Here is a 24,428-nt window from a genome sequence, read left to right as displayed (position 1 = left end):
TACTTCGGTGGTAGTATGGGATTACAGAAGAAATCATAGGACAGATGGACCGACGACAACGTCGCTTTTTCATACGTCAGTGGGCTAATTTGCCTAATCTTCGCCGCACTTTAGACCACTGTGGAAACGCAGACAACCATGGGCTGAAGGAACCTTTTAGTTCCTTGAAAAGTAGTTCCTGGGACTAAAAGTTCCGGGTAATTTTGGTGGAAACGCGGCTTAAAGGAACTCTGACTGGTATGGGGCATACCTGTGATTAACCTCGTTAACTGGCGTTGTACTCTGGTTTTGTACCCAACCCCCTGACAGTTTAGTTTCTGTCATCAAGCCCCTGGTGCAAAAGCCTAATTTTAAACTCTAAAATCCTAAAAAACTACAGACCTACCTCCATTCTCCTCTTCTAAAATACTTGAGAAGGCTGCAGCCAAACAGCTCAGCGCTTTGCTGAAGATGAAAAATATTGATGAAAGCCTTCATGTTCATAACCCCATTGCAGCACAGAGACCAGATCTAATGACCTCTTTTTAGCCTCAGATCAGAAAACTCCTATACTCCTCTTAATCTCAGAACAACATTTGATTGTGTAGAACAGGGCTGCCCAATCCTGATCCTGAAGGTCTATCTTCCAGTATTTCTTAATTCCAACCCTAACAAACCACACCATAAGAATTAGAGATGTCGTTCAGTTGCTAATTAGTAGAATCAAGTGTGCCGAATTAGGGTTAAAATTTTATTTTATTAATTTAACCATTATTTAACCAGGAAAACCCCATTGAGATTGAAATCTCTTCTGCAAGGGGGATCTGACATGAAACACAAAGTTACCCAACAAGACTTACACCTAATAAAATGCACAAACATCAAATGTGGAATGAGACAGAGGTGTAAAAATAATTAAAAGTAGAGAAGAGGTTAAAAGCAGGAGCATACTTCGGTCACAGAGTCATAAATGGAAATTAAAACCTATAGGATGGAAGGATGGAAGGAACAGGACTGGGCAGCTCTGCGGCAGACCATGACATTCTTTTGCACACACACAAGGAGTGTGTAGGAATTTGTGGGCAAGTACTCCAATGGGGCGACATAGCTCAGGAGGTAAGACCGATTGTCTAGCAGTCAGAGGGTTGCCGGTTCAAACCCCACCCTGGGCATGTCGAAGTGTCCTTGAGCAAGACACCTAACCCCTAACTGCTCTGGCGAATGAGAGGCATCAATTGTAAAGCGCTTTGGATAAAAGCGCTATATAAATGCAGTCCATTTACCATTTATTTTACCAATGATTGAGATCATACCTGACAGACAGATTTCAGTTTGTTCATGTTAATGATAAATCCTCAGACCACTGTAGGGTCCTACAGGGCTCTGTCCTTAGGTCTTTGCTGTTCTACAAACTTTTTTCATTTATTTATCACTTTTTACTGAAAAACATACATACAATGTACTGCCGCTGACTTACAAATCACTTTGTGGTCCAGCCCCCTCACACCTTTCCAACCTGCTCACACTGTATGTTCCCACACAAATTCTCCATTCCCAAGATTCAGGACTTCTTGTCCCCAAAATTAAAAAGAATTTCCTACAGAGCCTCTCTGCTGAGGAACTGTCAGCACGACCATGGCAGGGAAGCAGAGTCAGTCTGCACTTCTAAAACCAGGCATAAAACTCACCTCTTCCTCTTGCATTTTTATAAAATATATTTATTCTAAGTGTAACATATATTACACTAGGTGATATAAAAAAGTGTCATCTACGTCCTTCACGCCCATACATTTATATAATAAAGGGGATATATTTATAAAGGGGATTATCAAAGTGAACTACGAGATTACGAGGTTGAGTTCTGTTAGCAGAGCGAGGAGAAATAAATGGAAATTAGGTAAAAGCTAAATTCCGTAAAAGACATTAAGAACCATTTTTTTTACGCTGAGTGGAATAGCCTGCCATGCCACGTAATAGAAGCATGAACTTCGGGGATTTTCCAGACTGGGCTTGATACGGCGTTAGATACTATCTCGCCTGTAGGTAATCAGAGCCCTAGCTACAATTTAGTTAGGAAAATGGAGAACATTTTGGGCTGAATGGCCTGTTCTCGTCATTGTGTTATGTTTTGTTTTTATCTCATATTTCGATATGTATATTTAGTATGTCGTCTATATAGTCCTACAGTCTGTCTCTGAAAATATGTTCACTCTCTGACTAGCATGCACCAGAATATTATATCTAAAAAAGACAGAAAGAGAAAAAACGAATTCACAGCTAGAAAGCTTCTGGGTAACGTCAGAAACTCGGTGATACGTAAAATACAAAACAGGTAGGGTCGTTCGTTTACAGCCTATACGGTTATTTTAGCCAACAGTATATTAATATTAATATACATATTAATCTGATTTTAGCTCGATGGTTAAACATGCAACCTCTGAAAAAGATTCTGACTTTTAAATCGCACATATTTAACGAATAATTACCGAAGGGATTTAGGTTCTTACCGTTCTTACCAAATGTGAAGTTCGCGAAGACAAATAACGCCGTAGTGATTCTGACGTGCCTGTGTGCCATTGCTCACCTTCACACTGGGCTATTACACGGATTATTATGAGCACGTATCTCCGGAGAAGCATCGTGAAAGTGAAAGTGAAATCATATTTGATGTGAGTCGGCCGTGCCCTTAGCTGTTGGTATGTTAAACGATAGCAGAAGAATCAAAACAATGCTGCAAGCACAATACTTAGGGCGCCTGTACTCTGCATGAAATGTGTTAATGTATTGCAACATAAGACAACGTTAAATAAGTAATTAAATAAGTAAATAAATAAATAAACTCTATTATTCAAGGAAGATCGTGGGAAATTCACGCTTTGGATAAATGTTTAATCAAAATCAAAACAATTTTATTTGTATATTGCTTTTATATGTGTATCTTATAAATACAATGGTTTCAGATCTTTAGACAAAAGGTAATATTAGACAAACGGAAACTGTGTTAACACAAATTACATTTTATAAAATGTAATATTGTCCACTATTTTTCACTTACCATTTGAGATATGGACGCACTTATTCCAACGGCCGTAAATTTTTACAGAGAGATTTAAATTTCTGCCTGCTGATGAGGTCATTCTATATTTCTGCATGCTGAGGGGCAGGCGCAGCAGCTGCTGTGTAAAGTCGAGTCGCTATAGCCGTGTTTCCATATGTATGAAATACCCTAAGGGTTGTGGAACAACTGGCTCCCCTCTTGGTCAGATGGAATAGACTCTCCATACAGTGTATACCTACTGTACATGAGAATTTCAAATAGATCACAATACAAAACAGGGCATGGAATATTATAGAATGATTTTTATTTTTTATTTAATGACCCATAATGATTCAAAAAGAGGCCCTCAGTTTAATAGAAAATGCAATATCACAATAACAAACCCTACATGCCAGCCAGATCCCTCCGTTATGCTACCTCAGGATGCCTGGCACCTCCCCCTCTTCGCACCTGCGCTTCCCGAACACGTCTCCTGTCTGTTCTGGCCCCATGATGGTGGAATGACCTCCCCGTGGAGGTCAGAACAGCTGAGACACTGTGACCCACTTCAAGCGACGACTGAAGACTCACCTCTTCAGGCTGCACCTCTCCCCATCCCTCCCTACCTCCCTGTAAATGACTGTAAGCTTAGGGTTGTAACTAGGTAGCTGTTTTGTAGGTGACTTAGGTGCATTAACTGTCTTAACTACTGCTTGTATTTTTGCATAGACTGTGTTGTTGCTGTTCTCGTTTGGGTTAGTGTTAAACAGTTTAACCTTCAGTTAACCTTCAGTTAACCTTCAGTAACTTGGACCGGTACTTCTCTCTAGGGTTTTCGTCATACTTGTTCCTGGTTATGGTTATACACTTTGTTGTACATCGCTCTGGATAAGAGCGTCTGCCAAATGCCTGTAATGTAGTGTAATGTGAAAATGATTCATTCTCAATGGGTTCTAATAACACATGGATCCATATCTCTAATTTTGGGCTTCAGTATACACAAGTGACAGGGGCTGCACTGGTGCACATCACACACTATAATCTACAGATCATGAAAGAGAAATGAGAAGGATTAGCACTGAAACACCTCCATAGCTGGCCAAAAGGAGTTAAACACAGAACAGAACACAGTGGTGGGGTGTGGCAGCAATACGACTGGCTCCCCTGATAAAAAAAAAGTGAAAATAATGAAATTATAGCTGCCGCTGCTAGCCAAAAAAAAAGTATAGCACCAGTTAGCTAGATTAGATAATAGACTTTCCTCAGGAGTTTATCTACTATTTACATGGAAATTAGACAGCAGAATATTGCAGGTGTTACAAGGTATGAGTCGGATTTTAATTCATAGCTTCATATGGCAGATGCATATTTACTAACACACACACACACACACACATACATACACACACATCAGCGCACACACACCAGCGCACACGCACACACGCACACACAGCCCCAAACACAGAGCCGGTGGAAATGTATAAAGCAAAGAAAGGAAAGGATTTGCCAAAATTCATAGTATTTTAGTAGCCTGTTACACCTGCTTGTGTCTTACGCACTGTAGCACTGCTCAGAGTTTAGTTTCAGTTCTTTAAATGATCTCCTGTGTTCTCAGGATTAGGAGCTGCTTTTCCTGTGTCTGCAGTCTTTTTATCCTGTGTCATGTGACGCAGTTCCCCGCTCGCCTGCGTCTCTCCCTCCTGTGTGCTCTGGGACGGTCCTGCTAAAGGGTTTAGGGGTTTTTTAGGGGCTGTAGGGGGTTTTGGGGGTGCAGGGGGTGCAGGGGGTTTATAGGGGCTGTAGGGTTTCGGGGGCTTGTCTGTCCTGTGACTCCGCCCTCTCCTCGCTCCCTCTCTTCTTCTCTTCCTCTGCCTCAGAGGTGCTGTTGGGCTCCAGATTTGGGCCTGATGTTGGGCTTTCCTCTGCACAGCAGGACTCCTCACTCGCCCCAGTGTGAGGGGGGGAAGGGGCCGTGGTGTCTGGGAGTCCCTGGGCTGGATCAGCTGTGCTTAATGGCTCAGTGGACGGGACACTTAGATTTTCCTCTGCTGATGTGGGGTCTATATCCTGATGTGGATCTGGTTTTGGGACTCTTTCGTCCCCTCCCCCTCCTGCCTCACTACACTGGGCTGCCCCCCCATCGGTGTCTGGACCCCGTCTCAGAATATCCTCCACTTCCTCTGGGCTGCTGGGGAGCTCCTGGGCTGGATCTGCTGTTTCTGTTTCCGCTTCCTGGTCCTGACTCTGTACTGGAGCTGGTGCTGTTTTGGGTGTAGCAGCAGGTGGAGACTCAGGAGCGCTGAACGAGACAGTGCCAGAGGAGGGGTGTTCAGAGTTCCCCCCCTCAGTCTCCACTCTTCTCTCTTCAGAATCTTCACCCTGATTTTGTGATTCTGTGCAGAAATGAAATAAAATATTAAACCTGATGTAAAGCAGGTGACTGACTGACAGGTTACCTGCTGCTTCTCTGTACTTACCTGTCTGACTCTCCTCCTGTGAAATTCCAGCACTCCCATCAGTCCCTTTGTGCTGCTCAGTCAGTGCTGTCTTCTGATGCTCATCATGGGTCTTACCTGAGATAAACCAGCCTGCAACCTGCTTTGCTGCAGAAACAGAGGAAATAATGTACATTTTCTGTACCTATAGGGTACCACCCCTGTGACACGTTTGTAGTTTAGACATCTTTTAGTACGCTTCTTTCTGATAGTGTACTTTATTTATTGCTGTAGTCTATTCCTGCTCAAATACATTCTGTACTCAGTGTACTATTCCCTCATTCTCACCATGTTCTCCTGCTCTCTCATTCTCTCTCTCTCTCTGTCTCACACACACACACACGCACACTCACGCACACGCACACACACACACACACACACACACAGCAATTGAGAAACAACTGCACTTGCATATAACAGAATCACCAGGAACAGCTGTCTGAGTCTCTACTCTCAGTAAGATGTGTGTTCTGATGCTCACCACAGATCTTACCTGGGCCCAGCCAGTCTCCATACAGCCCTGCTGTTTCCTGAGGGCCTACTGCAGAAACAGAGGAAATAAGGCTGTGTGTGCTGAGTACAGTACAAATGCAAGAGGCTCACAGGTGAATATCTGATCCTGCTTTATATCAAGGCCAGGATTCAATCCCCATTTGTTCTTACTGCTCACACAGAATAATGCAAGGGTTATTTTTTTTATCTTAACCAATACAGTTTAATAAATTCAAAATATTCACCCTGAATTAATCTTTCTATGGAGAAATGAAATAAATCTACCTAAATAAATCTACCTGTAAATGTATCTGAGCAGCAAGTGCACCTACACACAAGAGAATGAGCAGGAACAGCTGCCTGAGTCTCTCACTGAGAACGTTACCTGCTGCTTCTCTGTACTTACCTGTCTGACTCTCCTGAATATCCTCCTCTTCCTCTGGGCTGCTGGGGAGCTCCTGGGCTGGATCTGCTGTTGGGTTCTCAGCTCCTCCCCCTCCTGCCCCACTGGGCTGAGCTCCGTCCCCATCACTACCTCCATTCTGCCCCCCCCTCTTCTCTCTCTGCCTCTGGGCTCCTGCAGTCTGATTGGCTCCAGTCTCATCAGTAGATTCTGCTTCTGCTGCTCTTTCTGTTTCCACTTCCGGGTCCTGATTCTGTACTGGAGCTGGTGCTGGATGGGGGGGAGAATTAGGGGGGTGGGGAGGATAGGGGCTGGATCGGGGACTGTGGAAGGTCTCCTCTTCATTTTCTGTTTTGGGAGGAGCAGCAGGTGGAGACTCAGGAGCGCTGAACGGGACAGTGCCAGAGGAGGGGTGTTTAGAGTTCCCCCCCTCAGTCTCCACTCTACTCTCTTCATAATCTTCACCCCGATTTAGTGATTCTGTGGAAAAATAAAATTAAATATTAAATATGGTGTAAAGCAGGTGACTGATTGGCAGGTTACCTACTGCTTCTCTGTACTTACCTGTCTGACTCTCCTCCTGTGAAATTCCAGCACTCCCATCAGTCCCTTTGTGCTGCTCAGTCAGTGCTGTCTTCTGATGCTCATCATGGGTCTTAAATGGGTTAAGCCAGCCTGCAACCTGCTTTACTGCAGAAACAGAGGAAATGACGTACATTTTCTGTACCTATAGGGTACCATCCCTGTGACACACGTTTGTAGTTTTTTAGACACCTTTTAGTACCCTTCTATCTGAAAGTGCACTTTATTTATTGCTGTAGTATATTCCTGCTCAAATACATTCTGTACTTAGTGTACTGTTCCTTTATTCTCACCATGTTCTCCTGCTCTCTCATTCTCTCTCTCTCTCTGTCTCACACACACGCACACACACGCACGCACACACACGCGCACATACACGCACACACGCACACACACGCACGCACACACACACTCACACACACACAGCGACTGAGAAACAACTGCACCTGCATACAAAAGAATCACCAGGAACAGCTGAGTCTCTACTCTCAGTAAGATGTGTGTTCTGATGCTCACCACAGGTCTTACCGGAGCTCAGCCAGTCTCCATACAGCTCTGCCCTTTCCTGAGGGCCTACTGCAGAAACAGAGGAAATAAGGCTGTGTGTGCTGAGTACAGTACAAATGCAAGGAGGCTCACAGGTGAATATCTGATCCTGCTTTACGTCAAGGCCAGGATTCAATCCCCATTTGTTCTTACTGCTCACACAGAATAATGCAAGGGTTATTTTTTCATCTTAAGCAATACAGTGTAATAAATTCAAAATATTCACCCTGAATTAATCTTTCTATGGAGAAATAAAATAAATCTACTGTGGCGTGGATCGGGGCATGGCTCCACAGTGCCCCTCCCAGCCCTATAGGCGTCAGCCAAAACCGGCCACCAGGCCGCCTCTTCAGAACCCAGGACAGCGCCCCAATAGGAAGCCCAGCCACAGGACCCTGGAGAGCGGCAGATTGAACATTCCTCACCTCCCTCATTGGCAGGCAGCACACCTGCCATCAATGAGGCAACACAGCTGCCGCCACTCCAGGGAGATGGCTGGGAGATTAAAAGGAGGCTGTTTGTCTCCATTGTGGGGAGGGGGTTTTGGGCGGCAGGAGAGCTGAAAAACGTTTAATAACTTTGTCCCTATTTTGCAGAAGCCGGTGGAGACGCCGGACAACATCCCTCTTCCTGAGTTGAAGAGGGATCCCCTCCGCGGTCTCCCGGACGCCGTTGTTTCTTAATTTTGTTCGCTTTACTTTAAGTTAACTCCGACAGGAGGTTTTTGTTGTTGAGTTGGGTTTTGGGTTGGGTATTTACTTTTGGTGAATAAAAGGCCCTGTTGGGCTACTTTTCCCCAAACCTCCGGTCTGTGCGTTTCTGTGCCGCCCCGCCTGCACCGTCACGCCCCGTGCGGTGCCACACTACCTAAATAAATCTACCTGTAAATGTATCTGAGCAGCAAGTGCACCTGCACACAAGAGAATGAGCAGGAATAGTTGCCTGAGTCTCTCACTGAGAATGTTACCTGCTGCTTCTCTGTACTTACCTGTCTGACTCTCCTGAATATCCTCCTCTTCTTCTGGGCTGCTGGGGAGCTCCTGGGCTGGATCTGCTGTTTCTGTTTCCGCTTCCTGGTCCTGACTCTGTATTGGAGCTGGTGCTGTTTTGGATGTAGCAGCAGGTGGAGACTCAGGAGTGCTGAACAGGACAGAGCCAGAGGAGGGGTGTTCAGAGTTCCCCCCCTCAGTCTCCACTCTTCTCTCTTCAGAATCTTCACCCTGATTTTGTGATTCTGTGCAGAAATGAAATAAAATATTAAACCTGATGTAAAGCAGGTGACTGACTGACAGGTTACCTGCTGCTTCTCTGTACTTACCTGTCTGACTCTCCTCCTGTGAAATTCCAGCACTCCCATCAGTCCCTTTGTGCTGCTCAGTCAGTGCTGTCTTCTGATGCTCATCATGGGTCTTACCTGAGATAAACCAGCCTGCAACCTGCTTTGCTGCAGAAACAGAGGACATAATGTACATTTTCTGTACCTATAGGGTACCACCCCTGTGACACGTAGTTTTTTGGACTCCTTTTAGTACCCTTCTTTCTGAAAGTGTACTTTATTTATTGCTGTAGTCTATTCCTGCTCAAATACATTCTGTACTCAGTGTACTATTCCCTCATTCTCACCATCCATGTTCTCCTGCTCTCTCATTCTCTCTCTTTCTCTGTCACACACACACACACACACACACAGCGACTGAGCAACTACTGCACCTGCATATAACAGAATCACCAGGAACAGCTGTCTGAGTCTCTACTCTCAGTCAGATGTGTGTTCTGATGCTCATCACAGGTCTTACCTGAGCCCCACCAGTCTCCATACAGCTCTGGTGTTTCCATAACCCTTCCTGTGGAAACAGAGGAAATGACGCTGTGTGTGCTGAGTACAGTACAAATGCAAAGAGGCTCACAGGTGAATATCTGATCCAGCTTTACATCAAGGCCAGGATTCAATCCCCATGTTTCCTCACTGTTCACACACAATAATGCAATGCAATATACAATGTAATGCAGAACATTTGGTCTTCACCTTCACAATTTGGCAAATTCAAAGTAAAAGCATTCAAGTAGCACTTTATACTTAAATTCTGAACCAAAATGAAGGACAAGTGTTGACTTTTGTGAATGGGGAGAGAAAATGCATAGTTAGTCACTTGTTGGACATTTACAAAAGGTTTATATGATAACTTATCTGGTCAATCATCTAAAATACTTAACGGTCAACAGTTAAGGGTCAAGCCGACTCAGAAAATTTCAAATTTAATTAATTGCTTGAAAAATGTCCACAATGTTTTATGGGTATTTCACAATATATTTCCTTTCCTGAACTGGCTGAATTGCAGGGTAATTGATCCCAACCCTGAAACAGAGGCATTTCAGTACTGCTGTTTCATTATGAGACACGTTCCTGTTCAGCACAGAGTTAATTCTGCCTTACCTGGAGTTTCCTCAACGTTTTCAGGTTCTGCTGGTAATAGCTGTTGTCCTTCTGTTTCAAAAGAAATGTTTCACAGATTTAATTTATCTAGTTTTACCAGCAGCACGCCTACATCTGAAGTTTATGAATATGAATACATCTGATTTTAATACACCTGTCATTGAGTACTGTATAGGCATACATTGTATAGATGTTAATTTTTTGGAGGAAACCTGCAGCTGCAGTGTTTTAAGTTCAGAGATAAAGTACCAGAGGGAGTGATGTCATCACCTGCAGCTCTAAGGCCAGAGTGAATAACACTTTTCTGCAGCTCACCATTTACTGCAGCTTCAGAGTCTCTCTCTCTCAGTCTTGTTTTTTCTACAATATAAGATATGAAATATTATTCATTACTCATCGTGCTTCACAGTAGCATCATCACAGTCATTACCATCATTTCTACAGCTTACCCCCAGATTGAGCTTCCATGTCCTCTTCATTTTGTCTTTCTACAATGTAAAATATGATTTTATTATTATTAGTCACAGGTGTAGTAGCGCTAATGTATGAGCTTTCAGTCCCACAGTATTGGAGAGCTTGTGCTCATTTTATGGAGACAACCGGAGTGCAGCCCTACTGACTCCAGTCCTGAGTAACTGCTCCAGAACCAGCAGGATCTGCATATGGATGCGTTTATTAATATCATTTCATGTGTTATTTGAAAAGACTCTTACTTTTGTAGTATTTCTTGTAGTAAAATAAAAGCAATCCCACAATGATGAAGAGGAGGAGGACAATGACTAGAGAAATAATGACAGAGGCGCTTCCTAAAAACATAAAGAAAAACAGAACATGTTAGAAAAATATAAAAGATAAAGCTCAACCATTTTTATCTGATTATTGAAAGATGTATATAAACATATTTCTGTATTTCTGACCTTAGAAGATGATTTATTTAGTTCCCTGTGTTAATGAAATGGCAGTTAATTTGAAGTTGACTGGTTGCTCAGCAACAGCTGTCTCAGCTGACAGTGCTGGGGATGATTGGGGTCAGTAGTAATCAATGTGCCTCAGTCATGTGTCAGAGACTGTGAGGTAGATGGGGTACATGAGCATTTAACCCCTAGTAGGACCCCAACAGTACCGTGAACAGGGCCTTTACCCAGTACTCTATGCTGTAGACCAGAGGGAGAAATTTGGGTGGAAGTCCCATGGAATTCACAGGATAGCACAGAAAAATAAACTGGTAACCCCAGGAGAACAGCAGAACATGAACAAATTGTAAATTGAGCAAGTGGGAAAAAAAATTGCAGTATGCTTAACTTAAGTTAAAAACTCTGGTTAAAAGCTTTAGACTACAGACCTGCATAGCAGCCTGAACAGCTATCCAAACCTGTGAACTGAGGATTAGGGCTGGACTACATAACAACTGGAACAGCTAACCAAACCTGTGAAATGAGCATTAGGGGTGGACTGTGGCAGCCAGGATGGCAGGCCTGTGCTCAGTCCCTACATCAGCTGAGTGGGCCTTACCTGGAGCAGGGAAGCAGCTCTTTACAGGAAAGTCTGTTCTGCTCTCACCCACAGGGTTGTGCAGCACACAGGTGTAGACTGCATCAGAGCTCTCTGCTGCCTCTATCTTCAGCTGGGACCCTGGCTGGGGCTCTATGGCAGGCCCCTCCCACCTGTACTGAGTGCTTGGTCTGTTGCCCCCAGAGCACAGCAGGGTTACTGAGGGGCCGTTCACTTGGCAGGTGACTGCTGGTTTACCTACAGCATCTACATGGAAAACAAAGGCTTGTGACCTCACAGCTAACTTTAGCATTGTCTTTCATGGATTAACACACCTGACCCACATGATCGAGTATGACTTATGATTGTGAATAGAGCCTGACCGATATATCGGTGTGGCCGATATATCGGCCATTATCTGACATTTTTGACAACATCGGGATCGCCAGTTATGCCGCCGATGTGTCCCGATATTTTAGTAAGTATAATAAACAAAAAACAATGATTATTTATCTGTACTTGTCTGTTCGAACGTTGTAATTGCTATTTACTAGAATTATCCAGTAGAGAGAGCTCTAATACAAGTGTGAACTGCAGCAGCTGACGCGCTACTTCTCTAATAAGACGTTTGACACTCGTGCCACTTCAAATATTCTCCACTGCAAGACTTGTCTGCACAGATTTCATTGCCGCAATAAAGGTATGTATATTTAGTGAAAGTTCTTCTACCTGCTTGGACATACAAAAACATTTTTTATTGCCCCACAAAATGGTTGAAAGTGTATTTCAGTAGACAGTGTATATATTTTTTATAACATACAGCTAATTTTTTTTTGATGAAAGCCCACAATTACCTGGGATTTGGTCATTCAGTAGAAGGAAACTCACCAAACACTTTCACCATCTGATGATAGTACACCAGCTCTCCCTTGATCTGCAGCTCACCAACATACTCCCCACTGTCAGCCTCTGTGAGATGTGTGAGGGTCAGGGCTCCCGTTGTGAGGTCCAGGATCGTCCGTCCTTTAAACTGCCTGTATTCAACAACCTCCTTCTGGTAAAATTCAACCACCTTATGATGATTCCACTTCCACAAAATTTCCTCCAGGGGACCCTGAACATTAGGCTGTAGTGTGAAGTTCCCATTAGACTGGACAATGATCTCAGGCATGAAATCACCTGCAAGAAAGTATATTAATACAAATCATGAGAAATTTTTTATTTTTTTACTCTAATCTGAGCTAACAGGTTAGCAAGTATACAGATACAATAAATGAAGTTAGAGAAAAGATCAGTTAAGTTCCTTTGCTGGCACTAGTCCAGGACACCTGGCAAATATAACCCATTCATAATAGAATTTCATGGTTCATTATTTTGCTCAGGAAAATGAAAATGAGAGAGGGGGGCCTCCTTTAAATTGCAGTGATGAAATATTGATTTTACAAACATAAATACTGAGCACTCAAAAAAATCTGAAGAAAACCCGCGTCTGCACTGTCCAAAGAAGCTGGCTGAAAGGTGTCACACACCCACAAGTGCTTAACTGCTGCAGTTTCCAGGTAACTCCTCGTATTGTGATTTGCTTTGCACTGTGATTCTAAGCAAGCGGTTTTCCAAAGCAATGCTACCCATATTTTGCTACATTTGTTCAATGGACTCGTGCCAGTTTTCTCCTCTTGCATATCATATCGTATTTGGTCTTGAAATGTTGTGCCACATCAAAGATATGAATCTACAAAAGCCCAAGTGTATATAAAATCAATCGCATCACTTTAACCAGTGGATCACTGACAGATCTCCCCTTGCACTCTTCTCCACTGAAGCAGCAGGGCAGGGAGGAGCCTAATTTGTCCTTTGGATCCTGTAAGAAACCCCTTACACATGCAGCGGAAGTATCTGAGTGGTGAAGGAACGCGTGTAGTCTCACCTGGTGCTACTAGAACAGGAGTAATTTAATGATATCTCAATTATCTGACTCCAAAATAATGTTTTAACATTTCCTCTGTGCCAACAGTTATGCATAGACTGAGGAGACCGCTTTCCGCCAGTAGTGTGGCTCCATACCGATCGCTGTCTATCATGGTAGACATGGACGTGCCTCTGGCTTGTGTAGCCTGCATAAATCCTGCTACAACACTAGTGTATAAGCAAGTGACTACAGGGTGCAGATGTCCTGAGTTCTGTGTGTATGTTAGGACCTTTAAACTACTAGGAGTGCAGATGTAAGCTTCAAAGAGGAATGCCAGGTCAAAATGAATATAGTTTATTGTACAGTGTGTTCAATAGTGGCAATTTACAGTAGTCCAAAAGTGTATAGTGAGATGACTATATGCATATGATGCAAAGGAGACCATGTTGACTAGTCTCCCTGAACCATTCCATGTTTCCCCTTGTATACCCAAAAGATAAAATCAAAACACCTAGTCATCAAATGAAGACTCAATCGTGACTAAACAGGACATCGATGATCCTGCATACACTATCTCTGTAAGCATACTGCACCGGGTCCACCTTTGCATCTTGCTGGGCGCTGACCCATAGGTACCAAGATTTAGTCGGCACCCAGCACCCAGCACCAAAGACACCAACTTCTTCTGCATGACATCAGCTTTCCAACAATACAAAGCATGATTAGACTGTATTATGGAGACCCAAAGGTTCACATAACGCTGATCCAGTAGGATGTTTTCAGCACTATCTCTCACACCAGCCGACTCCCTCTCAGCACAGTAAACAGTCTATTTCACTCTGAGGGTCTGTTTTACTCTGGGTCACTATTTCACTCTGAGGCAGACTTCTGTGAGCTGCCCTACAGTCCACTACCAGCCAAATTACTAAAGGAACTCTGACTGGTATGGGGCATGCCTGTGCTTACCCTCGTTAACTGGCCTTGTTAGCTTCTGGTTTTGTACCCAACTCCTTGACAGTTTAGTTTCTGTCATCAAGGCCCTGGTGCAAAAGCCTAATTTTAAACCCTGAAATCCTAAAAAACTACAGCCCTATCCCCATTCTCCTCTTCTAAAATACTTGAGAAGGCTGCAGCCAAACAGCTCAGCACTTTGCTGAAGATTAATAATATTGATGAAAGCCTTCATGTTCATAACCCCATTGCAGCACAGTGACCAGATCTAATGACCTCCATTTAGCCTCAGATCAGAAATCAACTCCTATACTCGTCTTAATTAATCTCAGCACAGCATTTGGCGACATAGCTCAGGTGGTAAGACCGATTGTCTGGCAATCAGAACATGTGGTGACATAGCTCAGGAGGTAAGACCGATTGTCTGGCAGTCGGAGGGTTGCCGGTTCAAACCCCACCCTGGGCGTGTCGAAGTGTCCTTGAGCAAGACACCTAACCCCTAACTGCTCTGGCGAATGAGAGGCATCAATTGTAAAGCGCTTTGGATAAAAGCGCTATATAAATGCAGTCCATTTACCATTTGATTGAACAGGATTGCCCAATCCTGATCCTGAAGATCTACCTTCCAGTATTTTTTAATTCCAACTCCAACAAACCACACCACATTTATTAATTAGAGATGTCCTTCAGTTGCTAATTAGTAGAATCAAGCGTGCCAAATTAGGGCTGAAATGAAACCCTATAGGATGGAAGGACGGATCTCCAGGAACAGGACTGGGTGTCATGGTTCTGTGTTCCTGTCCGTTTATTCTTGTTGGGCCGCCAGATGGCGGCACTTCGGTTTTGTGTCCTGTTTAATTGTATTATTATTTTCAATTATCCAATTAGTGTTTGCTGGGTGTCTCGTTTTCCCTTCCCTCTCTGTGGCCTGATTGTTCATTGTGCCCTCCTGTGTCTTGTCTGTGTCTGTTCTATTTAAGTTTCCCTCTTCCTTGACTCAAGTGCTGGATCCTTGTGGTTATGTCTGTTTGTGTTTGCGCGTAAGCCTGTTCTCATACCTGCTTCTTGTGTTCCTGCCCATGTTCTGGTTCCCTTGTGTTTTTGGATTTTTCTGGATTTTCTTTGTTCTTGTGTGGTTTTGTAGTTTTCCTTCGTTGTTGAAAGTTGCCCTGCGAGGCTTTTTGTTTCCCTTGTTCCCTTGTTTAAGTAAAGTCTTTGTTCTTATCATTTGGAGTTTTTGTATTTTTCCCCCTCTGCATTTGGGTCCAAACCCCCCACGCATCCTGACACTGGGCTGCTCTGCTGCAGACCGACATTCTTTTGCACACACTCAAGGAGTGTGTAGGAATTTGTGGGCAAGTACTCCAATGATTGAGATCATACCTGACAGACAGATTTCAGTTTGTTCATGTTAATGATAAATCCTCAGACCACTGTAGGGTCAAATGTGGGGTCGTGCAGGGCTCTGTCCTTAGGTCTTTGCTGTTCTACATACTAACTTTTTCATTTATTTATCACTTTACTTAAAAACATACATACAATGTACTGCCGCTGACTTACAAATCACTTTGTGGTCCAGCCCCCTCACACCTTTCCAACCTGCTCACACTGTATGTTCCCACACAAATTCTCCATTCCCAAGATTCAGGACTTCTTGTCCCCAAAATTAAAAAAAATTTCCTACAGAGCCTCTCTGCTGAGGAACTGTCAGCACGACCATGGCAGGGAAGCAGAGTCAGTCTGCACTTCTAAAACCAGGCATAAAACTCACCTCTTCCTCTTGCATTTTTATAAAATATATTTATTCTAAGTGTAACATATATTACACTAGGTGATATAAAAAAGTGTCATCTACGTCCTTCACGCCCATACATTTATATAATAAAGGGGATATATTTATAAAGGGGATTATCAGAGTGAACTACGAGATTACGAGGTTGAGTTCTGTTAGCAGAGCGAGGAGAAATAAATGGAAATTAGGTAAAAACTAAATTCCGTAAAAGACATTAAGAACCATTTTTTTTACGCTGAGTGGAATAGCCTGCCATGCCACGTAATAGAAGCATGAACTTCAGGGATTTTCCAGACTGGGCTTGATACGGTGTTAGATACTATCTCGCCTGTAGGTAATCAGAGCCCTAGCTACAATTTAGTTAGGAAAATGGAGAACATTTTGGGCTGAATGGCCTGTTCTCGTCATTGTGTTATGTTTTGTTTTTATCTGCCACCAGACCCCTGCAACTCATTCAGAATGCTGCGGCTCGTCTGGTCTTCAACCTCCCCAGACACTCCCAAGTCACTCCCCTGCTCACTACCCTCCACTGGCTGCCTGTTATAGCTTGCATCAAATTTAAAACATTGGTCCTAGCATACCAGGCAGTCAAGGGATCAGCCCCAGCATACCTCCACAAGATATTCAAACCCTACATGCCAGTCAGATCCCTCCGTTCTGCTACCTCAGGATGCCTAGCACCTCCCCCTCTTCGCACCTGCACTTCCAGAACACGTCTCCTGTCTGTTCTGGCCCCACAATGGTGGAATGACCTCCCCGTGGAGGTCAGAACAACTGAGACACTGACCCATTTCAAACGACGACTGAAGACTCGCCTCTTCAGGCTGCACCTCTCCCCATCCCTCCCTACCCCCCTGTAAATGACTGTAAGCTTAGGGTTGTAACTAGGCAGCTGTTTCGTAGGTGAATTAGGTGCATTAACTGTCTTAACTACTGCTTGTATTTTTTCAATAGACTCTGCGTTCTCGTTGTGTTAGTGTTAATCAGTTTAACCTTCAGGGTCCAAGCTGAACTATGCGGTTGAACTATGTGGTTATACACTTTGTTGTACATCGCTCTGGATAAGAGTGTCTGCCAAATGCCTGTAATGTAATATGTAATGTAATGTTATCTCATATTTTGATATGTATATTTAGTATGTCGTCTATATAGTCCTACAGTCTGTCTCTGAAAATATGTTCACTCTCTGACTAGCATGCACCAGAATATTATATCTAAAAAAGACAGAAAGAGAAAAAACGAATTTACAGCTAGAAAGCTTCTGGGTAATGTCAGAAACTCGGTGATACGTCAAATACGAAACAGGTAAGGTCGTTCGTTTACAGCCTACACGGTTATTTTAGCCAACTGCATATTAATCTGATATTAGCTCGATGGTTAAACATGCAACTTCTGAAAAAGATTCTGACTTGTAAATCGCACATATTTAACGAATAATTACCGAAGCGATTTAGGACAACCGTTCTTACCAAATGTGAAGTTCGCGAAGACAAATAACGCTGTAGTGATTCTGACGTGCCTGTGTGCCATTGCTCACCTTCACACTGTACTATTACACGGATTATTATGAGCACGTATCTCCGGAGAAGCACTGTGAAAGTGAAAGCATATTTGATGTGAGTCGGCCGTGCCCTTAGCTGTTGGTATGTTAAACGATAGCAGAAGAATCCAAACAATGCTGCAAGCACAATACTTAGGGCGCCTGTACTATGCATGAAATGTGTTAATGTATTGCAACATAAGGCAACGTTAAATAAGTAATTAAATAAGTAAATAAATAAATAAAGTCTATTATTCAAGGAAGATCGTGGGAAATTCACGCTTTGGATAAATGTTTAATCAAAATCAAAACAATTTTATTTGTATATTGCTTTTATATGTATCTTATAAATACAAAAAAAAGTATTTGCCCCATTCCTGATTTTCTTTATTATTGAATATTAGTCTGAATGGTTTCAGATCTTTAGACAAAAGGTAATATTAGACAAACGGAAACTGTGTTAACACAAATTACATTTTATAAAATGTAATATTGTCCACTATTTTTCACTTACCAGTTGAGATATGGACGCACTTATTCCAACGGCCGTAAATTTTTACAGAGAGATTTAAATTTCTGCCTGCTGATGAGGTCATTTTATATTTCTGCATGCTGAGGGGCAGGCGCAGCAGCTGCTGTGTTGAGTCGAGTCGCTATCGCTGTGTTTCCATATGTATGAAATACCCTAAGGGTTGTGGACTGGCTCCCCTCTTGGTCAGATGTAATAGACTCTCCATACAGTGTATACCTACTGTACATGATAATTTAAAATAGATCACAATACAAAACAGGGCATGGAATATTATAGAATTTTTTTTTTTTTAATTCAATGACCCATAATGATTCAAAAAGAGGCCCTCAGTTATAGAATAGAAAATGCAATGTCACCATAACAAACCCTACATGCCAGCCAGATCCCTCCGTTCTGCTTCCTCAGGATGCCTGGCACCTCCCCCTCTTCGCACCTGCACTTCCAGAACACGTCTCCTGTCTGTCCTGGCCCCACGATGGTGGAATGACCTCCCCGTGGAGGTCAGAACAGCTGAGACACTGACCCACTTCAAGCAACGACTGAAGACTCACCTCTTCAGGCTGCACCTCTCCCCATCCCTCCCTACCTCCCTGTAAATTACTGTAAGCTGAACTATGTGGTTGTTCCCTGCACTTGGACCGGTACTTCTCTCTAGGGTTTTCGTCATACTTGTTCCTGGTTATGGTTATACACTTTGTTGTACATCGCTCTGGATAAGAGCGTCTGCCAAATGCCTGTAATGTAATGTAATGTGAAAATGATTAATTCTCAATGGGTTCTAATAACACATGGATTCATATCTCTAATTGTGGGCTTCAGTATACACAAGTGACAGGGGCTGCACTGGTGCACATCACACACTATAATCTACAGATCATGGAAGAGAAATGAGAAGGATTAGCACAGAAACACCTCCATAGCTGCAAAAGGAATTAAATACAGAACAGAACACAGTGGTGGGGTGTGGCAGCAATACGACTGGCTCCCCTGATAAAAAAGTGAAGATAATGAGATTATAGCTTCCACCACTAGCCATAAATAAAGTATAGCACCAGTTAGCTAGATTAGATAACAGACTTTCCTCAGGAGTTTATCTGCTATTTACATGGAAATTAGACACCAGAATATTGCAGGAATTACAAGGTATGAGCCGAATTTTAATTAGAGCTTCATATGACACATGCAGATTTACTAACACACACACACACACAAAAACACAGACACAGAGCCCAAAACACATACTAGGTGCAGATGTATAAAGCAAACAAAGTAAATAAAAAGTGGAAGGGATCTGGTTAAATTCATACAATTTACACCAATTAAAAACCTGCTTGTGTCTTACGCACTGTAGCACCGCTCAGAGTTCAGTTTCAGTTTTTTAAATGATCTCCTGTGTTCTCAGGCTTAGGAGCTGCTTTTCCTGTGTCTGCAGTCTTTTCATCCTGTGTCATGTGACTCAGTGCCCCGCTCTCCTGTGTCTCTCCCTCCTGTGTGCTCTGGGACATTACATTACATTACAGGCATTTGGCAGACGCTCTTATCCAGAGCGACGTACAACAAAGTGTATAACCATAACCATAACACTAACAACGAGAACGGCAACAACGCAATCTATGGAAAAATAAAAATACAAGTAGTCGTTAAGACTGGCGCATCAACTAAGTCACCTATTAAACAGCTGCCTAGTTACACCCCTAAGTTTAGTCATTTACAGGGGGGGACGGGAGGGATGGGGAGAGGTGCAGCCTGAAGAGGTGGGTCTTCAGTCGTCGTTTGAAATGGGTCACAGTCTCAGCTGTTCTGACCTCCACAGGGAGGTCATTCCACCATCGTGGGCCCAGAACAGACAGGAGACGTGTTCTGGAAGTGCAGGTGCGAAGAGGGGGAGGTGCTAGGCGTCCTGAGGTAGCAGAACGGAGGGATCTGGCTGGCATGTAGGGTTTGAAAAAGGTATGCTGGGGCTGATCCCTTGACTGCCTGGTATGCTAGAACCAATGTTTTGAATTTGATGCGAGCTATAACAGGCAGCCAGTGGAGGGTAGTGAGCAGGGGAGTTACGTGGGAGTGTCTGGGGAGGTTGAAGACCAGACGAGCCGCAGCATTCTGGATGAGCTGCAGGGGTCTGGTGGCAGATGCCGGTAGTCCAGCCAGAAGAGAGTTGCAGTAGTCCAGGCGGGATAGAACCATTGCTTGGACCAGGAGCTGGGTTGAGTAGGTGGTGAGAAAGGGGCGGATTCTGCGGATGTTGTATAGGAAAAATCTGCATGCCCGGGTTACTGCTGCAATGTTGTTGGAGAGGGACAGCCTATTGTCCATCATCACTCCGAGATTCTTGGCGCAGGGTGATGATGTCAGTCCTGCTCAAGGGTTTAAGGGTGTTTTAGGGGCTATAGAGGTTTAGGGGCTTTATAGGGGCTGTGGGGTTTGGGGGGCTTTCTGGGAGGGACTTCACCCCTCTGTCCTGAGACTCCGTCCTCTCCTCTCTCCCTCTCTTCTTCTCTTCCTCTGCCTCAGAGGTGCTGTTGGGCTCCAGATTTGGGCCTGATGTTGGGCTTTCCTCTGCAGAGCAGGACTCCTCACTCGCCCCAGTGTGAGGGGGGGAACGGGTCGTGGTGTCTGGGAGTCCCTGGGCTGGATCAGCTGTGCTTAATGGCTCAGTGGGTGGGACACTTAGATTTTTCTCTGCTGATTTGGGGTCTATATCCTGATCTGAATCTGATTTTGGGACACTTTTGTCCCCCCCCCCCCTCCTGCCTCACTACACTGGGCTGCCCCCCCATCGGTGTCTGGACCCCGTCTCAGAATATCCTCCTCTTCCTCTGGGCTGCTGGGGAGCTCCTGGGCTGGATCTGCTGTTGGGTTCTCAGCTCCTCCCCCTCCTTGCTGCTCACACAAAAAAATAACCTGTGCATTATTCTATCTTAAGCAATACAGTGTAATAAATTCAAAATATTCACCCTGAATTAATCTTTCTATGGAGAAATAAAATAAATTTACCTAAATAAATCTACCTGTAAATGTATCTGAGCAGCAAGAGCACCTGCACACACGAGAATGAGCAGGAGCAGCTGCCTGAGTCTCTCACTGAGAATGTTACCTGCTGCTTCTCTGTACTTACCTGTCTGACTCTCCTGAATATCCTCCTCTTCCTCTGAGCTGCTGGGGAGCTCCTGGGCTGGATCTGCTGTTGGGTTCTCAGCTCCTCCCCCTCCTGCCCCACTGGGCTGAGCTCCGCCCCCATCACTACCTCCATCCTGCCCCCCCCCCCCCCCCTTCTCTCTGCCTCTGGTCTCCTGCTGTCTGATTGGCTCCAGTCGCATCAGTAGATTCTGCTGTTGCTGCTCTTTCTGTTTCCACTTCCTGGTCCTGACTGTACTGGAGCTGGTGCTGGATGGGGGGAGAATTATGGGAGCGGGGAGGAGAGGGGCTGGATGGCGCACTGTAGAAGGTCTCCTCTTCATTTCCTGTTTTGGGTGGAGCAGCAGGTGGAGACTCAGGAGTGCTGGACGGGACAGTGCCAGAGGAGGGGTGTTTAGAGTTCCCCCCCTCAGTCTTCACTCCTCTCTCTTCAGAATCTTCACCCTGATTTAGTGATTCTGTGGAGAAATGAAGCAAAATATCAAACTTGATGTAAAGGTTACCTGCCGCTTCACGCGAGGCGCCTATTTTTCACGCGAGGCGCGCGGCTCTCAGCAAAAATAGACTGAATAGAGCTGTTGATAGTCATATTGACATCATACCAGCAGCATTACATAACTGACACCTTCCACTATAGTTTCAATGTCTAGGCTATATCTGAATATGTCACAGACATTAAAAAAATGTGAAGAGGGATTGCTGTATATTATTTATTTATTTATTTATTATTATTATTATTATTATTATTATTATTATTATTATTATTTTACAATTGAGCACACGCTTCTTAACCTTATTCTGTCTAAACTAAATAAAAATTACATTTATAATGAAATGAAATCAAACTCAATGTAGCAGCAGCAACGCTGGCGGTGTGGACACGCACATGCGTGCGAGCGCAGCAGTTCAGTGAAGTAGCCGTCACGCACACGTGAGGTAAGCGGTGTGGCCCAGGCGTAAGAATTTAAAATGGAACTTCTTTTGGTCGTTGTGTAAGAATGGGTTGTTACATACTTGCTCCTGTTTGCCTCGCGTCTTTAAGGGTAAGTACGAGTTATCTTGTTTCTCGAAGCGGATACTTTTTGTTATTTACCGCTGCGGTTATTGATAAATGCATTTTATGTTATTAACGAAATTCGCTACTTTTATGTTCAGGCTGGTAACGTTTAATTTATTTTTCAGCATGTAATGTCTTTATATCAACGCGTGAGAATTTATAAGTGCAACTGTCACAACTTAGTTATTGCACATGTGTATTTCATAGCTTGTGATTTTGTGTAGATAGGTTGGTTTGCCATCACTCTGTTGGAACTTATTTGATTGTTTTAAGTTGTAAATCTGATACGGCGGCAGGCGTATTTCAGGCCATTTCATTTAGCCTACTATTGCGTGTTGGCTGACTCTTTGATTTGTAAATGACTGAGCATTTATATCACTGTTAAACATACTGTATACACAGCTTGAATTAAATAGTTGAATATTCACATTTTGTTTAGCATTTGGTTGTTTATTCGTTGTGATATTGAATGAATGAATAAGTTATTGTTTGTTAGAATACGCACGTGTTCCGGTCTGCCGTTTCAGCGTGCCGGTTAATACTAACCTATTGTTTATAAATGCTAAACTTTATTTCTTTGTATTCTGTCATTCATCTATATACTTTTCTTTATTCTGTAAAATATTGAATATGATTTGAAAACCAGTGAATATATTGTAAAATTGTTTTTTTTCTGCTTGTTTATATAGGTCCATGGTATAGCTACAAATTAACATGGTGTAAATTTAAACATGGATCAAATTCTTTATTGGTGGATTTAAATGCTCTAATTTGAACTGCCTTCAACACAGCCCAGCTTCCCCTACCACACATGCACACACCTCCCATACAGGTGTGCTGTTTTTCTGGGATGGACCAACTTGTTAAACAGGTTACAGGTGTGTGAGATGAACCTGTGTGACTCACAGAGAGCAGGTTACAGGTGTGTGAGATGAACCTGTGTGACTCACAGAGAGCAGATTCACAGACTGCATCTGCTTTTCATTCCAGATTTTCAGTGACTCTTCATCTGAGATTTTCAGTGGCCTACAAAATGGTTTATGATGTATTTCAACTGCAACCATGTAATTTTTTCTTACATGATGACAGCAACTTTAACTGGGTTGGGTTCACAACCAGAGGAAAGAGATCAGTTAAAAATGTTTAGCATAGGTACGCATTACATTCCATTACAGGCATTTAGCTGACGCTCTTACACACTTTTTTTAAAGCGAATTACACACTTTTTACATAGCATTTACACTGCATCCATTTATACAGCTGGTGATATACTGAAGCAATGCAGGTTAAGTACTTTCCTCAAGGGTACATCGGCAGTGTCCTACCCAGGAATTGAACCCATTACCTTTCGATTACAAGCCCAGTTCCTTACCCACTATGCTACACTGTACGCCCAATACTGGTGGAAGTTCCAAAAGTTGGGCCATTCAGTAGAAGCAAACTCAACGATATTCCACCAGATTTCCCTTGATCTGCAGCTCACCAGCATACTCCCCACTGTCAGCCTCTGTGAGATGTGTGAGGGTCAGGGCTCCCGTTGTGAGGTCCAGGGTCGTCCGTCCTTTAAACTGCCTGTACTCATACACCTCCATCTGGTCAAATTCAACCACCTTATGATTATTCCACCTCCACAAAATTTCCTCCAGAGTACCCTGAACATTTGGCTGTAGTGTGAAGTTCCCATTAGACTGGACAATCATCTCAGGCGTGACATCACCTGAAAGAAAGTATATTAATACAAATCATGAGCAATGTTTTATTTTTTTAATCTAATCTGAGCTAACAGGTTAGAAAGTATACAGTTACAGTAAATGAAGTTAGAGAAAATCCCAGTTAAGTTCCTTTGCTGGCACTAGTCCAGGACACCTGGCAAATATAATCCATTCATAATGGAATTTTATGGTTCATTATTTTGCACAGGGAAATTATTTATTTTTGTGACCTAAATGTAATGAGACAGGGGGCCTCCTTTAAATCGCGGTAATCAGATATTGATTTTACAAACATAAATACTGAGCACTCAAAAAAATCTGAAGAAAACCAGCGTCTG

General features: G+C 43.4%; 1 protein-coding gene across 1 annotated transcript in view; it reads right to left on the bottom strand.

Moving 5' to 3' along the window:
* The window catches only part of LOC118222925, a 243,830-nt gene that overhangs the window by 122,436 nt on the left and 96,966 nt on the right, over positions 1–24,428 (bottom strand). The window contains exons 16-21 of the mRNA XM_035408864.1: positions 9,331–9,378; positions 8,853–8,978; positions 8,523–8,768; positions 7,505–7,564; positions 6,971–7,096; positions 6,410–6,886 (exon numbers count right to left, since the gene is read on the bottom strand). Of these exons, the coding sequence (XP_035264755.1) occupies positions 6,410–6,886; positions 6,971–7,096; positions 7,505–7,564; positions 8,523–8,768; positions 8,853–8,978; positions 9,331–9,378 (1,083 nt within the window). The remainder of the gene's footprint in view (positions 1–6,409; positions 6,887–6,970; positions 7,097–7,504; positions 7,565–8,522; positions 8,769–8,852; positions 8,979–9,330; positions 9,379–24,428) is intronic.

This window comes from Anguilla anguilla, chromosome 3, assembly GCF_013347855.1.
Source record: "Anguilla anguilla isolate fAngAng1 chromosome 3, fAngAng1.pri, whole genome shotgun sequence".
In the NCBI taxonomy this organism is placed as follows: domain Eukaryota; kingdom Metazoa; phylum Chordata; class Actinopteri; order Anguilliformes; family Anguillidae; genus Anguilla; species Anguilla anguilla.
Note: the sequence above shows the minus strand (reverse complement) of the source record. Positions and strands in the feature narration are given on the sequence as shown.